The sequence below is a fragment of the Syngnathus typhle genome, linkage group LG8 (genome assembly GCF_033458585.1).
Source record: "Syngnathus typhle isolate RoL2023-S1 ecotype Sweden linkage group LG8, RoL_Styp_1.0, whole genome shotgun sequence".
In the NCBI taxonomy this organism is placed as follows: Eukaryota; Metazoa; Chordata; class Actinopteri; order Syngnathiformes; family Syngnathidae; genus Syngnathus; species Syngnathus typhle.
The window spans coordinates 1,664,596-1,682,860 of record NC_083745.1 but is presented as its reverse complement, the minus strand read 5'-3'; the positions used below and the strand labels follow the sequence as shown (position 1 = coordinate 1,682,860).

Genomic DNA, 18,265 nt, shown 5'->3' with positions numbered 1-18,265 from the left:
TGACATTTTGTATTTATTCCCGAGGGACATTTGCTTTTTATACGGATGACACAACAGCATTTCTGGCCACCCACTAGCTTCCTAATCACCTTTTTCTTTTTCTCATTTTTCATCTTGAGCCTCCCCGTCTTCCTCGTGTGTGCAAAATCAACGATGTGTTACATGACAGGGTCATTCTGCCCCTGTGCATGGCCCCATTGTGCTGCATTCAAGCGACTTAAATGCATTAAAAATGCAAGACAAGTGCTTAATACCTCCAGCACAATGCGTCAGATCAATCTAAAGGTCCATTGCATGAAAGTAATCAAGCTTTGTCATCAATAATAAATGCCACCGTTTGGTGGCACAGTTTGCTGCTATTGTTGAATGGGCTGAAAAGGAGACTACTGTGCATCACGACCAGCTGTCGGCAAGATGATATCGTGGCCATTATAGGAGTACTCATTTGGTTTCTCAAGGCCTTACTTTTACCATTATTGTGCAATATGTGCAATATCATACAGACTCATTTAATCCAGCAGTGCAATAATAGTTATACTTCAACACTTGATATCAACTCAAAGCATTTCCTCTTAGCACTCCTAATGATAGTGTGCCATGTGGCCTGGCAGGACCCCGGTGGCGTCCCACATACTGCATGAAAGCCAGCATTCAATATTTAGAGATGACTTTAAGACGTTAAGGCCAACATGACAAGGCAATGTGTGGCGTCAACAGGGTCTAAATAGAACTTTCTGATGTCACCGCATATAAATCATTTGCTCTTTTCTTCTGTCTCCTCAGGTGGTGTTAGTATTTGCACTCAGCATCGGGGCCCTTGGAATATACTTTATAGACTCCTCAGAGTAAGTATCTCAAATTTCCTTGGAGATATTTCGAATGATGTTCCAAAATAAACATGAGGTGTGTTGACATTGCCGTTCGTACCGCCGATGCATCATGTGTCGAGTCGATCCAATGCTCGTATTTACACGGAGGTGCACGTGCGCGCACACGTGCCGGATCTTGTCAATGGAAGGCATGTCAGTTTCCATGGCAACAGAGACAGGGAGATACTCTGAGTGTGTTTAGTTGTGTGTGTGGATGAATAAGTGAAAAGGGCGTGTGTTGCCAGTTTGTGCATCTCCCTAGTTGGCAGTCACCCAGCGTCACATTGCGGGCCTGCCAGCACTCCGACAACCACTGCAGCAATATCCACTCCCAAAATTAGTTCTTCCCAAAAAAAAAAAAAAAAAAAGTTTGAGTTCCTTTGAGGTTCCAATTTTCGGTTGAAGGTAAAAGTTGTGAAGGAGAACCAATTGAATATGCTTGATAAATCTCACACAATCTTTGGATGTATTTTTGTCCTTTTCAAATGGTCCAGATGTTAATGACATTTGCTAACATGAATGGAAGTAGCAATCAAATGGAGACGTTGGTCGTGTGCGTTATCGGAACACTAGATGCGCTTGTCTGACACGATGACATAAACATTTCCGTTGCGGTCCACTAAACAAGCCGACCGAGATATTCCAAACATCTTTCACTTGGATGACAGATATATTAGCGTGGCTGGCGGTTGGTTGTACATTCATTGGACAGTACACGTATTGCTTCCCTACATCAGAGGCATTGCTTAATCCGTCTTGCAGCAGTCAGTCCATATTGCCCCCCCCCCCCTTCTATGCTTGGCATTGTGATTAACTCAGCCTTGCACACTGGGGGACTTCTTATCAAACCAGAGCAGGTTCCACAAACTCTGAGGCTGTTTTATATCGGTCGCAAACACGGCGGAGCTTGTGTAATTTTCGACGTTCCATTTTTGACTGCAACTCAAGAGTCTCTCGATAAGGAATCGCTGTATTCTGTTCGATTTTGATCAGCTGGTCGAAGGCGGCCCACGCTGCCGACATCAAACTAACGAGAAATGCAGCAGTCAAGGAAGGCGCAAATGGCTCTCCATTATCGCTCGGACTTGTCACCTACACACGAGCTGTCCTGCAGCATTTCATTCATTTTTCAGCTTGTTCTCGCTGTGATGGGCAAAGATCCACTTATTGACTCATTATTATTACCTGGTGTGAGGCATTTCATGTGCGTGCAAGTGTGAAGAAGACGAAGCGGCAGCGGGAGCATTACACCGCAGGCATAATTCAATTAACTCACTCCCATACAGCGTCTAAAAATAAACCACCTCGTTTTCCTTGCAAATGAACAAGAGCAGAAGAAAAAAAGTCAATGAATGAAGACTTGTACCTCACACTTTTTTAATGATTGCAATTACGTTTCGAAATATTGACCGCCGCGTGTTACGGTCACCGCGGGGCTCCTCGCCTTTCCCTTCCTTAACAGTAATCATGGCCTTCATATAAAGCCAACACGTTTTTACGTGGCAAACAGGCCATAGGACACAGCAATATTTTTGGATGACTTAAAAGTAGGGCAGTGCCCGATAAGATCCAGCAGATGGCACTGTGGTAAAGAAAACATTGTTACGTTAGTGATTTATGCGGGAATTGAATAGACAAAATTTTTATGGATTTGTTTGAATTATTATTATTATTTTTTTAAGAGAGTAAAGCCTGGATAGTCGCAGGGGATAGGAAGCGTGCACAGAAAAAAAACAAAGCTCACATCCCCACTGGAATATTCATCGGTGTCTATATTAGTAGTTCAAACCGTGAATAGATTACAAAGCCGGCCGGTATGGACTTAGTTTTAAAAGGCTTAATTGTTTGTTGTCACAAATGAGCTTGCATAGTAGTCATTAACTTAGCAGACATGCTGTTGTTGAGAGGCCTGTTTATGAATGAAGCCTCTCAGTAAGCTTGGAGAATGAGCGCCCATCTGTTTGTTGTTGCAGAGAGCTTGTTTACCTCCAATCTGTGCCCATGGCATGTTTGAATTCAGCCTTTCTCTGACACACACACACACACACACACACACTTATGCTGTATGATGGCGTTGTCAGCAGCAATGATATAATTTGTCCTCCAACAACTTGGACACCTTGGTTCATCCCTCTGCCTTCATTTTCCCCTTGGGTGCGCTGATCAAAGAAATGTAGGGCAAAGTCACCGCTGGCTGCTCTTAAAGGGATGTCCCCGCTCCATTTCTGTATTCCGCTCCTCGCTCTCGTTAAGCTGATGGAACAAAAACAGACGGAAACAGAAGCGACTTCAAATGCCTAATTAATGAAGTAAACTGAGAAATCTGGCTGAGGTGAGACGGACCTCCTTCGTGTACCTGGCAGTGAGGTCAGGATGGAATACCAGAGCCGCCATTTGGACCGGAGAACACCGTGTAATCATTAGAGGACTCTGTTAGTAGCTGACACTATTCCCCACATTTCAATTCATAAAAACCTTGATCATGAAAAAAATGAACCTTCAAATTTGCTTCATGAACCAAGTCAGTGAACTTTCATCCAATATGGTGCCGAGTCAAAAAACTCGAGCTGGTTCATGAAGCAAATTTGAAGCTTTATTAAGGATTCCTGTGTGTAAGCTTATGCACCCCGGCGCTAGCACAACATGGTTCCCCCTTCTAATGAGATTTGTGTTTTCCACTATCTGCTCAATGCAAATGGGTTGCATGAAAACGCTAATTAAAAATCCAATCATAGGAATGTCTGTGTCGCTAATTAGTCGACTCAGTCAGCAGTCACACGCTCAGTGGCCCGGACAGTTTTTTTTAAATTTATATTTGGGGGGAAATCAAAGTCACCATGGTGATGTGGAGGAGGCCCGGTATCCCACAATGCAGAGGGATGAGCTATTTTTAGTACAAAGGGTGAACGCAGCATGAGCTACTCTTTAAAACAGACTCTGCTTTTTTCATCGTATTTTTCAGATAACGGGAGGATGGATTTTTTCTGAATGAAATTAATGTATGCAGTAATACATGGATTATTGTTAAACCATTCTTATTTTTATCATTTCTCTGTTCTTGCAAAAAATAGTAGGGTCACAGTGATATTCGTTTTTATTATTGTGAGGGGAAAAAATACAAAAAGAAACTAAAGAAATCCAATAATGCTGTTAAGATGAAAGTATGTTATTTTGTCTTTAGGGACGCAAGCTAACGCACTGAGCTTTTCATTTTCATTACCCGAAGTAAATCTCAATATCCTTTTTCTCGTTTTTGTACACAATCATATAACGGATCGCTCCCTTTTTATCTTGCAAAATTAACTGATGCTTCTATTTTCACTTGTCTTACAACTTATTCCTATGAATAAATCTCTGTCTAGTCTTTAACCTTCTTTTTTTAGCCTCCTTTGAGTTGTCAATGCACTCATCCATCGCCCTTGTTGGGGCTATTTTTACCTTGACCCAAGTGAATCATTTAAATACTAACCTGGCTAACCAGATGTCCCCCCGCTAAGTCGCTTAGAAGAGATTCTTTCATGAACTGACTAGGGCCAAACCACTTTCAACGTGGGCGCTGGCGGGCGCTGGCGGGCGTGGAATCAAAACATTCATTAGTGATGATGCGTTATGATATAGGCGGCAAAATCCCTCACCGTTGCTCCTGCGGCTTGTCAAGGTCGCGATAGGGCAAACAAAGAAAGGCCTACTGTCTCACCCAAGGTATTTTGGGCTATTTTTAAAAGCAGCCTTGCCCTTGCGAGCAAATGAGGATTTACGTATGTGCCAATGTGTTGTTTTCGGTCAGAGGAGGTTAACGCGAGCAAACATTTTCAGTCCCGAAATAGGCAAACGTGCTCCGTGGCGTTCCCCCTCGGGCAGTCTGTATGTCGTTATGCAAATGTGCGTACATCAGCTCCGCCTTTGCAAATAAGCAGCAGCCATGGGGGTTAGAATGAGAGCAACGTGTTTGGGGTTTTTTTTAAACTGATTTTTCTTTTCAGAGGCATTCATAAATATAAACAGCGGATGAATACGAGAGCTTTTTATAGACGCGTTGGAGTCCCCGGGATTTGGACCCATTTATTCCCATCGAGCCTAAGAGGATACGCTGGCATTCGCACACACACGCGTGTGACTGTCGCATCTTTCTGCTTTTCTTTCAGCGTGTCTCTCCCTTTGCCATCGCCACGCTTGAACCTCAGGCTGCGCCAGGGCTTAAAGGAGTAATAAGAGTCGCAGAGTTGGGCCTTGGTCTATTTTCCGCGGGACGCTGGCAGCTCGAAATCCCTTGAGATTGCGTGGTGTGAAGTGACACACACACCTAATGCGGCAATTGGGATTTGGTCTTGCTTACGTTGGTTTCTCGTTGGAAAGAGTGACGCGGGATGAGATGACGAAATCGGCTGCAATGATGATTCACCATTCGTTTTTTTGCAATTGTCTCCGAGGCGTTTATTGCAATGCTCCAAGTTGGTATTATTTGGGGGCAGCGTTGCTTTGGTAGCTGCAGGCATGAAACAGTTCCTTTCATTTCCATTGAATAGATTTGTATTTGAGTTGAAACCACTTGTACTGCGAGGCCAAGAGAGTCGAGCTTTTGTTACCATGACGACTAGGCTTGAATGTACTTGTTGAGTCGTGAGCCCAAAAAATGATACAATTTCATTGTTGTTTTTTTCTCTTTTCTTCAGTGCAGAGCTATACTTAACAGATGGATGCGATTTTTTTTTTTTGGTCATAGCGCGTGGGCGGAACATTATGGTGAAGATTGGCTTTCACCATTGAGCATCAAATTGTCAGAAATTCTTTGACTTTTAATATATGGGATAGGCTCCAGCTGACCTTTGACCCTCATGATTACAAGCGCTATTAACAATAGGTGAAACCTCTTTAGCGCCACTTGCAAACTGTCCTCCAGTTTGTTTTGTTATTTTTTTTTTCTTCTTCTGTCGACTTATGTCATTTGACCTAATCAAAGCATTCCGAATTTTTGACACGTTTTTTCCTGATGATACAGACTCAAGCTGACTAACCAGCGAAGCCCGTGCTGCGTGCCGCCATGCACTCGCGGGGGTTATCGAGAACACTTTGGGTCATATGACTCGAGATGAGCAGTTAGTCAGAATTAGGCCAGAGCGGAGCCCCAGGGGGTTTGGGGAGGGGGGTCGCTAGACGCTACGGTGACCACTCCAAACGGTGTCTTCACTGTGCACCATCTGCGTGGATGTGTGCATGCTCAGTCTTGTCAGAAAGCTATTTTTATAATAGGACGGAAGAGGAAATGTGTTGGGTTGATGCATGACTCTAATTGAAAATTTAGAACATTGACGTGAATTCCTTTCTGGGCACAGATTCAATTTAACCTCCAACCGAAATCTGATTGCACTTCACGAGGAAATTGCCTTTCAACCAAATCAAAGCGTTTATTTTTAACAATAGCCGCCGGTGCTTCTAACGTCTTTGGACACGAGCGAGGCGTTTACATCATCTTAAAGAGCAGAACAGTCCTAAGGATACGCCTGAGATGGGCAGTGTGAATTAAAAGTTGGATCATTATCTCGGAGCAATAAGTCCTCTTTGGCGCGTCTTGACTCATTCATCCGGTTTTATGGATGATAAAAATGAAGCCTCACTTCCAGAGATCATTGTCAACTCAACCCTTGAGCTCACTTAGCTCCTCCCACTGGGATCTATGAATAGTCGAGTAAAATAAACGATTCTGGGAAAAAAAAATCATTCAAACGATTCCTATGGGTCGCATCTATTAATGCATATTCATGATATTCTGGACGGGTTGGGGGGGGCTTCTTGTTTCCTCGGCGCACATCCAAGTGATGAATGGCTTCGGTCGCTGCCTGTGATTGCTTTTTGTGCCGTCTCACGAATGGTTTATCATCATCGGGTAAACGTGAGGATGGATATTATGACAGGGTTGGAAAAGATACATCGGGTTAGTGGCAGCCGCCTCTTTGACAGGCAAGGATGCAGGAGATTCTGCCAAGTGGAACATCTGTCATATCGGGGGAATATCTTGTGTCGGATATTTGCGATTTCCAAAAATGCAGATATAGTACGAGTGGATGAATTGTTCTTCTTTTTGTACGCATATTAGAATTCCTCACAAGGTGGTCTGAACACCACATAGAAATCTGAATCATGTTTTTAATATTGCGATATTGATTCCACCCATATTACTCATCCTCTCTGTCGGATATGAAAAAAATGTTCAGCTGCATGGTCCTCACTTCATGTGTTTATGTCTTTATCTCTTTCTATTTTGCAGCCCTATAGAATCATGCCAGAACTTCTACAAAGACTTCACGTTACAGATCGACATGGCCTTCAACGTCTTCTTCCTCCTTTATTTCGGTCTGCGGGTAAGCAGCACTCGACTCGCTCTTTTTTAACTTTTAAACTTCTGATTGATGCATTCGAATAAAAGGACGAATGAAGCACGGCAATATTTGTCGTGAAAATGAGGACGGTGTTTAACAATTTAAAGTACCGTATTTTCCGCCCTATAAGGCGCACCTAAAAACCTAAGATTTTCTCAAAAACCAACAGTGCGCCTTATAGTCCGGTGCGCCTTATATATGGACCAAATTCCTAAATTCAAACTGGCCTGAAGTATTGTGTCATGAAATCAATCATAAGTGGCCCGCTGAAGACTATGAATCATGACTCAAAAAGACTATGGATCATTATTTTATGATTATAAAGTAATTTGCTCCGTCTGAAGTTGAAATAAAAAAGATAAAATGGAGAATGATTTGATTTGGATTAAAATTCTGACATGATGCATTAATGGTGCGCCTTATAGTCCGGTGCGCCTTATATAAGGATAAAGTTTTAAAATGGGCCATTCATTGAAGGTGCGCCTTATAGTCCGGTGCGCCTTATAGTCCGGAAAATACGGTACGACTTTCCTGAACGGGGTTTAGGTGAGTTTTTCAATTCATATTTAAAAAAGTCAATTAAGGAAGATGAATTTTCGGGTTGTAAGCATCACTAGCTAGCTAACCGCATGTCGTGATTGTGCTGGATAACTACCGATGCACGCTTGAGTCAGTGAAGGGCTCATTTGGCAAATCAACCGTCAAAGAAACACTGCCTTAGCCACGCCCCCTTTTAATACTGCAATATTAAATTCTGTTTTTGTATGCACAAGTGTACCAGAGCAAATGTGCCCTGTTTTACATGGCTGTCATGGCAGAAAAGTCTTCTGGCGAGTCTGACATCCTAACAAATGACTAAATGAACTCGTAAGCTACTTCTGCCCCCAACCACGGGGCATGAATCAGCAAGTAGGCTGATGCAAGAGTGGAGTCACCACCGCCACCATGTTGTTGTGAACGTACGTAGGTGTTTGTCTTTAGAATTTCCCACTTTTTCTCCTCTCTCGCAGTTTATAGCGGCCAACGACAAACTGTGGTTCTGGCTGGAGGTCAACTCGGTGGTGGACTTCTTCACTGTCCCTCCCGTCTTCGTGTCCGTTTACCTGAACAGAAGCTGGCTCGGTGAGTGTGAAAATTATTTCCTCAACCCCTCGCATCTTACCTAGCGCTCCTTCTTCCTACCGTTGGACCTCAATCTTTCCCTGTCAAGCTTCCTCTTTGTCACAAAGCCTCTGTTTTCCTATTACCACAAATGGCTCTCTGAGTCTCCCTGACTTCTTCTAGGCCTTGTCATGGAAAGTGACAGTAAATCTCCTCGGATATTTCAGAGAACAAGCACAGCAGAGTTTCTTTCCTTGTGTGGGTGTGTTTTTTGCTTCGACTTTGGACCTGAAATAGCTTAGAGGGACACATCACTGAGAAAAAAAAAAGCTTGGTTCCTCATACATCCACACATCTTGCATGAGCAGTCTGGAAAACACCCCGGCCTGTGTTACGTAACGGCCCTCTTCTAATTGCGAGTTCAGAGTATGGCGACCTCAATTCCGCTGTGGTCTAAAAGGCTCTGGGTCTTGCCCGGGCGCACGGCGACTCTGCTTGTAATACCATGAGTAATACTGCTACCTCAGGACCAAACCGAGATTTGCGTACGTGGCCTCAGCCATGATGCTGTCATAATCTTTTCAAAACTGGAAGAATATTAATGTGGTAATAGAATGCTTCCACTTGAATTGGTTAACCTGCGCTCCGTTTAATATGGTATTATACAATACCATTATGAGATTGTGTTTCTGTAATTAAAAGCCTCCTTTCTACTTACTCCTACCATGCTCGATACTCTTTGCAACGGAGTAAACAAAACTCGACACTACAATATTTGATCAAATATAGCGTAATGAAATCCAGCTGGAATCATTTCTTCCCGCTATTTCTTTCCGCTTTGTCAGACTAAATGCCTGCTAGTCTTTCTACAATTGAGTAGATGAAGACATCTGACTCCTAATAGAGGCCTGAGTTGACGTCAAACTAAAAAAACACGGCCACAATATAGTGTCATAAAACTGTGATGGCACAAATAAGGACCCCTACCAAGAAATGCAATACTCCTTCCTAATGGGAAGAAACAGACTCCACATTTTTAAATCGCACCTGGCTTTCTCATTTGAAACCCAGATTTAGGCCCCATCCATCATTTGTGAGCGATTTCGTACGAGTCACAAAATTGCTGCGTAATTATGAAGCCAAGGATTTGCGGCCTTCTGGAGACGCCCCGCCGTCGCTAATGAATCCCACCAGGGGTTCAAGTGGTGTAATGAATTAGTGATGGTCAAGTCATCCGCTTCTTGGTGCTCATGACGCAAGGTGTCCTTGTCTCTTCCTCACCAAATCACTGCAAGCTTGGGCCTTGATGTGGATGATGAAAGACAGTGAAACGCCACTCGGGCTTTCTGCTTCTGTACGGTGTAACTACCTGTGACTCTCTTATGTCTTATATTTGCGACTGGATTTGTACAAAACAGGTGCTCAATTGAGTGAAATCTCAAACCTCAGATGGATTATGAAAGCGAAAATATCCCTTTTGTTTCGATCGCGTCGGACATGTATGACCACGGCGGAAAAGATTGTCGCAAAATTCCCAGTGGCATGTTTACTGGGGGTAATATTTCCCCGCATGCCACGGGCTTCATAAAGCGTTGCTTATGAAATTAACATGCATATCTGTCGGCGCACGTTACGCGGCCTGGCGGGCTGGCAAAAAGCTTTGGGAATACTAATGAGACACTTGGAGTCAGCGTTGATATTCACGCTATGATGACTTTGGACAGGAGCGGTGATTAATATACAGGTCGCGTATTGTGTCATGTGGACTTTGGGTACCCTCGTGTGACGGGTGAATCATCACAATTAATCACACGCAGTAGAAGTCAGAGTTGCGCTCTCTCGTCATTGTCGGGCAGGAACCTCTTCGGTCCAGAGTTGATCAATTTCACCGCACCACCGCAAATGTATTTGTTAGTTCCTCTGTGTCTTGTTTCATTTCTTTTCACGATGGAATGATAAGAACCGTAAACATTTCAAAGGGCCATGATTCGAGAATGTTTTAGTTTTACGTCAAACTGCCAAGATTCACAGGGGGGGGGGAAACGTGAAGAATTGACACCCGTTATCACACATCGTTGACACCGATCAACTACTTTGCCGTCTTGTGGCAGCATTTAAAAAAGTAACAAAAGTCTTTCAGCGAATATTTGGTCAAAAATTCCACACCAAAATGGAGTTTCAGAAGGTTCAGATGTTCCATAAAACCTTATCAACTAATTAAAATTGAATTTCAAAATGAAAGACAAATGTCAAGTCAAAAACTATTCTAACCTAGTGTTGAAACTTTAATGTATGGTAGGGGTCTTTCCTATTGGGGGTCAAGGTTCAACTTGCACCAATTACATTGAAGAAGACGTGCAATAGTTTCCCCGCCAGGCGGCAATCAATACATGAAACTGTAATTGCTGGCCCATTCATTTCCTAAAGTGTGTCCCTTAAGGAGAAGCCAAAGGGACTTGTTAAATCAATGTATTCCTTTTGTTTCCATTGGCGCCCAAAGGATAATACACACCTCAGCAAGTGTAATGCATTATAATGAGAGCACCTCCCAGTCTCCCCATGACATCCGTCCAGTGCATGGTGCACCAGCCCAAACAGGGCATGATGTGCATGTCAAGTTGTCCTCTCAGCGCAGCCGCTGTGAAGTGGGATGGCGGTGGAGGAGCATAAGAGATGTGCGGGTGGCTAATGAAAGAGTCCCTGCAGAAATGAATCCCCCTTCAACTGATTTTATATTTTGTATTGCCCCCAAGAGGCATTAGCATATGCTAACCCTCCAGAGCTAGTCCACCTTTTTCAGTCAGGATCCACATCGTTGGTTTCTCTAAATAGAATCAATGAATTTATTGGTGTGTTGCCGTTCATGACAGGGATGCACTGGCTCCCATAATACGAACAGATACTGCCCCCTAGTGGTGCTTTTGTGCACTGCGTGTTGATATTATGCATGCTCACGGGCGTTTAGGGGATTAGAAACTGGCAGTAAGCCACAATATACATTTAGGTTAGATAAACAAATTTACATGACTTTTGAGCATATTTGACGAAGAATGTACTGAATGGTTGGTTGGTTGTTTGTCTTTATGCCTTGTGATTGGCTGTCAACAAATCCAGGCTGAAACTCACCTCTCCCAAAGTCAGCCTGGAGAGGTTCTAGCCCACCTGGCCAGACCAAACTGCGTGCGGACCAATATTGCAGATTTTCATCATTTCAATATGAATGACTGTCGAATGCGTGTCGAGCGTGGCATCATCTAATCTGAGCAGGGTATAATCCCAGATGAAGCATCCTGCAGACCGCTGATTGATAAAAGGCCCCGACCGGTGCACCCGCCCATGCCAGAACACACGCTCTGCCTCGCAAAGCCTCAATGAAGCCTCCGGAAAAGCCTTTTTTTTTTTTCTTCAATGAGCATCTGGCCAGCCGACACGTGTGTTCGACCTCATGTGTACAAGAGGCTTTGGCATGTGTGGCAAAGAGATTTGCCTCATAGGAGAGCGCACGTGTTTGCAGAGGCACCGGAAGTTCATTGAGATTTTTTTTGGTAACCCCCCCCCCCCCCCTTCCAGCAACATAACACGTGTAGAGACACTGCACTGTGTTTATTCAGGCAAATGAATAAACTACTGAACTCTAAATTTCAAGAAAACATATTTCAATACATTTTGAAGTGGTTCAGTCCAACAAAATGTTTTATATATGTTTGACTCATGTGAACATTAGCTTTGCTGCATTTCCGACAAAGAATTAAGACGGCTAATTTTCACTTGTTTTGTCCCCCAATTTAAAGATATACAAGTAAAAACAATTCGACATTTTTTTTTTTTTGGTGGCAAACAACAATGTGATCCAGAGAGTAAAAAAGAAAAATAGAACTGGTTCATGAAGCAAATCTGAATCTTAATTTTCCCATCGGTTTGTATCTTAAAACTCAAGAATCTTCAGAATAAAATAGAAAACTTTCTCCATGTGTTTTTTTACGTTTTTATCTTTAAATACATATTTAAATACAATCTTGGCTGAAAAGTACTTTTCTTATATATTTAGGTGGACAGTCCACTTGAGGCCACCATTTGAGAAAATACAGCACACTTGACAGAGTGGTTCTTTTCATGCCTGACAGATTTTAGTGCGGCTATCTGACGTGAACACTTTTCACATGAGCTACTGCTCATTGTCTTTTGCCTGGTGACAAAATAAAGCTGACGTCCGTCAGGGTTAGATCATCCCATTGCTCTGAAATGTTCCCATTTGTTGTTTTCATTGCTGTTAATCCCCTGCAAAGTTCATTTTTCATTTGACAAAAAGGATTTTGGGCAAAGCACCGCGCGTTGATGGGAACACTGAACAAAGGTTGATGAGCGCTGAAACTGTTTGAGTGTCTAGGATTAAAAGCATTGTAACAAAATGAAAAAAAAAAAAATATTATATGAGATTTGATTTTGCTCGGAGCCACATAAGCTCTCCGAGTTCTAGCAGGTGTAGCTGTGTTTTGTTGCAGATGCAGTCACCTTTGGATCTTTGTAGAAAGGTTCTGGTTTCCTCATTGATTGCTATTTATTCTTTGAAGACATCCGTCCAAGAATCCTTTCAGAATCAAAAATTCCCCCGGGAGCCATGATACCACCAAAGCTGCTCGTGTACCGCCGAACGCTCTGCGAGGTTCATTTGGACGGTCTTCAGGAAACCCCTCGACGAAAGAAGTCCTCTAGCGATCTTTTTCAAAACGGCTACCGGGTGAAGCAGAGCCACCATGCCGTGCAGGCGCCCGAAAGGCAGATGGGAGCGTACTATCATTTCCGTTCCTGTTTGCGCTACTTCTTCAACTGGGGTAACATTTTTCTTTTGAAGGCCTGTCAAGCCTTGCTTGTTCTGGCCTTCATGTGATTTGTCCATTTTATTTGTTGAGGCCTCCATTTCCTAAAGGTGAAAACATTTCAAAAGGGGCTTGAATAATTCTCGGAGCGTCTGAATCATTTTACGCAGGATGATCACGTAATGTTGGGACAAATTAAAACAATGAAAAAACAGATTTGATGCTGCTGCCTTTGTCATTTTAGTCCTAATTGTTTGATGTACTTTCCCTCTTCCATTACGCGGATGCAGTGTTGGAAACAATAGCACACCCTTATTGCTCGTGTTATTAAAAAGCCAGCCAGATAGGTGTTGCGTCATAATCCCCAAGCGAGCTGCTCCGGGGTGTCGGCTCATGAGAGCTAAACCCTTTAAAGATCCAGAAAGGTATCAAGATATCATCGAGAGTGCGGCGAGCTAAGTGACTTTGTGCTTAACCCCCTGCCATGTTTTTGACCTGTCTTGTGAAAGCTACATTTATATTCCCTCCACTTGATTCAATTCTAATTTCCCTTCTATCTGCTTCACAGGTTTAAGATTCCTGAGAGCGCTCAGATTGATCCAGTTCTCGGAAATCTTACAGTTTTTGAATATCTTGAAAACAAGGTAACGTTTTCCTTCCCTTCAAGCACATCCAGCTTTAACTGTCATTTATTCACTTAGAACTGCCATGATTAGTAGCGCAATGATATGTTTTACTAGATAATTATGGGTTCGGGCAGAGAAATAAATAATGATAGTATTTATTAATACTGCAGTGCAGGGACTATGATTATAAACGACATGTTAATTATTCAGCACGTAATGAAGATTTACTGTATGTTTAGTCAAATGCTACTAACCCAAGCTTTCAGAATTTCTACGATCGTTTTTTCTTGTTTATTATTTCCCACTCAAATATTTGTCTTTTTGTGTGGTTCTTCCTCATCAGCAATTCCATAAAGCTGGTGAACCTGTGTTCCATCTTCATAAGCACATGGCTCACCGCTGCAGGATTCATACATTTGGTAAGTGCGCAGAAATGACATCCGGCGCCGTCCGGTGATTAATTAACAGCGTCAGCATGAGATCCCACGAGGGAGGGCACCACCCGTCTGTGCATAACCGTACGTGTCACATTCTATTTAAACAAGTTCCACCTCAAGACCCTTTCTCGCCCGGTTAGCGTGCTAATTTATACATGCATTTTTCATGGAATCAATCAACCAATCAATTCAAACCGTCTTTCCTCTACTTGTGTCCTATTACAATGGGATCTCATTTAATATTTACAATTGTCAGCCTGAAAAATTGGATTTGCTATGATTGAATCTCCACTAAAAATAACATTAAGGTTATACATATTGTCTACTGTAACATAATAAAATAAAATACATTGGTCGGTAGCACTGTATGTCTTATAATGTCGTATTTGTGTGACATTAAAGAGACAATTGGGGAATATTCTGTGCACTAGATGGCAAAAATAATGACCGTATCGTACATTTACTGAATACTTTTCATCTGCATTGCTCCATTGACCAGGTTTACCACTAGATGGGAGTATAACCTTGCTATAGTGACAACTCCTCGCCCCAAGCAAAAGATAAAAGCTGGTCTACCACACACGTTTGAAATAATCAGCACCTTTCCAAATCCTCTCTCCCCTCCTTTCATCCTAGGTGGAAAACTCAGGGGATCCTTGGGAAAACTTCCAAAACTTCCAGTCACTCTCTTATTGGGAATGTGTCTACTTACTGATGGTGACCATGTCCACAGTGGGATACGGGGATGTCTATGCAAAAACCACCTTGGGGCGCCTGTTCATGGTCTTCTTCATCCTCGGTGGTTTGGTAAAATGCCATTTGAATTTTTCCTCCCTTCCTTCCCCTATTCCTTCCCCTGCCCCGAACATCTTCCCCTGGAACCTGTCCGTCCCTTTCAATATACTGCATAGACTTGACTATGATGCAAATGAAACAATGCTAAGTTACCATTCCCAAATGAGAAAATGTTTGTGACGTTGTATCCTTCTCTTTGGCCTCCTGTCTCTTGTGCATTGCAATGACTCTGTGCTCCTTTGTCCCCTTCCTCTCTGTACGTCTCACTTGCCGCTATTCTATAACGATATTGTTAATATTCACAGTTGCGGTTTCAGGATACCCTCCCTCTTGTGCCCCTTCCCACAATTCCAACAAACACAGGGGCAGGGAGATGAGGCTTAGGTCGGCTTGACTGTTACCACGGCAACAGCAGCCTCCCGGCAGGTTTTTTTTTTTTTCTTCATTTCCTAGCGCCGTCCGGCCACCTTAACGCTAATAATAACAGGGGACAGGCTTGATGAAATTTGTAAAAATAATCATCAAGCAGCAAGTTTTGCTATATTTCAAAACCATTGAGAACTTTGGACGAGACTAGAAAAATAAGTTGAGAGGCTTTTGAGAAACTAATTACATTTAGTGGAAACTCCAAAGTCAAATAGATTCCCCCCCCAAAATTGTGAATGCTGTCGAATAAAAACCAGGGTGCCTTACAAAATAATATTACCTTATCAATATCAAATATGTTATCGTGAGTTTCCGTGTGACACCACACACACTTGTCGTTTAAAAAAAAAAAAAAAGAGAGAGAGATCTCGCCAGACAACTGTCACTATCGGCAATGATGGCCCGCGGTTGTTTTTGTGTCCAGCGGTGTCGCCATGGTGATCGCTTGTGTATTTAGCTGAGAGCTCTGGAAATCTTTCCACCTTTTGAAAGCTAGGGATGGTATCAGGCAGAGGGTTGGGGCAAAATGCATTCAGCTCATTCTCCGACTCCCGACAAATGAGTGTCGATGCGTTTTGCAGCCGCGGGACACCAGGACGGCCTACTCAAATCAACCTAGCCGATCATCTGTGTTTGTTGGACGAAACATGGCACTTGGGTTTTTGTTAACATTCTCAAAGAAACAAAAAAAAAACGCTCCTATCACAGACTCCGCATAAACCTTCTGTGATAAAATTGCCCCCAAAAGCCAAAATGAAGGCCTCCATAGTGAGTGACCCACCGGATTTCCAAAGTCATATTTCTCTCCTTTGGAGAAATGTGGGTCGACGCTCGCCCCGGCCACCCGCTCTCCAGTCTCGTGTTTAGCTTCTGCTTCTGTCTTCTATCTTCTCCTTAGGCCATGTTTGCCAGCTACGTCCCTGAAATCATAGAGTTAATAGGAAACCGCAAGAAATACGGTGGTTCCTATAGTGCAGTTAATGGGAGAAAGTAAGTATTCCAGACGGTTCTGCTGTCGTTCTGTGTGCGGTGGAACCCTCTCTGCATGCCTTTTGTTCTGTGCTTTTTTTTTTTTTTTTTATTTCTGTTCCATGCATGTAGGCCATGTTTGCTCGCTACGTGCCAGAAATTGCTGCTCTCATCCTTAATCGGAAGAAATACGGAGGGACTTATAACTCCACACGAGGCCGAAAGTAAGTTGGAACGCATACAAGGTGTGGTTGTGTGACTCGAGAACGCCCCCCCCCTTTTCTCCTCCCCACCCCCATTTCACTCAGGGGGGGTGGTATCTATATTTTGATAGCATTTAAAATAATGGTAACAAAAAGTCACACTGCGTGACTGGAGACCTCGGCCATTAAAACTCACATGTCCACCCATCTTGGCGCTCTTTGCCATCTTCTTCACTTTGAGCTCATTCGAGGGTCACACTGAAAAAGGTTACGAGGAAAAAAAAAAAGTCAGTGAGTAAAATTTGAAATTAAATGGGATCAATAAATCTTAAGAATCCTAAGAAGACAAATGTTTCATGAGTTAATGTTAAAACTTGCATGTGTGTTAATGTGACACTCAGTAATCATAAAAGCAGTATCAATCCTATTTATTAGGTAAAATTTAAAAGTAATATTATACATTTATTTTTTATACACAAACATGTAGCAACATTATTGCAAAAAAATAAATAAAATAAAAACACTAATAGGTGAATATTTCATCAGATAGATTAGTTGCCCAGAAAAAAAATTAAATAAATGAATTTTGAACTGCAAATATATATATATATTTTTCTACGTGTAATATTCCCTCAAATGTTTCCCTAAGAATATTGCACAATTTTTCCTCCCAAAATGAAATTCTTCTTCTGATTTCATTGTTATTTCCTTTTCACTGTGGCCCTCATACTCCTCAAGTCATTTGTGCGCTGTGTTTCTCCTTCTCGACTCTTTGAAACATTGGCCGTAGTCATGAAAACCCAACAAGGTATTCAAATATCTCCGATAAAAATCATCGAATAAAAGATCTGCAAATGCATTAGCATTGGCGGTCTGCCGGAGTATCATGATCCATGTCCTCTTCTGCTTTCATTTTGCTTGCATGCTTTTGTGGGATGCGTCTGGTTCATTTCTGGCATGTCCTCGGCAATGACGTGTGGCTTCTCCATCCACTGTGAAAAAGCCACCTTCCCTTCCTTCCTGTCTGTCACCGCTCGACCCATGACACCATCAACGTGTGACACCACTCTGGCCCTGATCTTCAGTCAGCTCCCACACCCTTGAATGCCGGTTGGCCTCGCCTCGCCTCGCCTCGCCTCGCTCCCATTTGGAGGCTCTCGCTTGCTTTTTATTGTCTCTTTTTTTCATTTCTTTTTTTATCCTGCTTGGTTCTTCTCAGTTGCTTGCCCGGTTCCTCTGTTTGTCCGCTGCTGGTTGTTTCCAGAGGCTCTCGAAGCACGTGACGCTGTACACAGTGCTCGTTGTACAGTATTGTGCGTCTTGCTTGTGCTTCTTCTCTTTGTGGCTCAAACCTCATCGATATTCAGCAAGCAGATTTCTTTTCTTTTCATTTCTTCTGCGATTCTGCCTCGTCTTCTGATGTTCGAATAAAAAGAGGCCAGAGAAAAGCTTTGTTGGACGGTGTTTGCCTGTCAGCGGCGCAAGATTGATGAAATGTTATGTTTGGCTAGAAACTCCAGGCTGGACTCACAAATGGGTGCTGAGAGAAGCCCTTGTCAAAAATCTGGGATACTTTCTCCCACACACTTTATTTTCTTCTTCCACTTTTCTTCCGCAGAGAACATGTGGTTACAATCATGATATC

General features: G+C 42.8%; 1 protein-coding gene across 10 annotated transcripts in view; it reads left to right on the top strand.

Annotated features, from left to right (window-relative positions):
• Window positions 1-18,265, top strand: part of kcnma1a (potassium large conductance calcium-activated channel, subfamily M, alpha member 1a) — a 106,638-nt gene that overhangs the window by 47,610 nt on the left and 40,763 nt on the right. For all 10 annotated transcript variants that reach the window (XM_061285439.1, XM_061285443.1, XM_061285437.1 and 7 more), the window contains exons 3-9: window positions 784-845; window positions 7,135-7,228; window positions 8,257-8,368; window positions 13,733-13,808; window positions 14,134-14,209; window positions 14,864-15,034; window positions 16,347-16,438. In XM_061285439.1, the coding sequence (XP_061141423.1) occupies window positions 784-845; window positions 7,135-7,228; window positions 8,257-8,368; window positions 13,733-13,808; window positions 14,134-14,209; window positions 14,864-15,034; window positions 16,347-16,438 (683 nt within the window). The remainder of the gene's footprint in view (window positions 1-783; window positions 846-7,134; window positions 7,229-8,256; window positions 8,369-13,732; window positions 13,809-14,133; window positions 14,210-14,863; window positions 15,035-16,346; window positions 16,439-18,265) is intronic.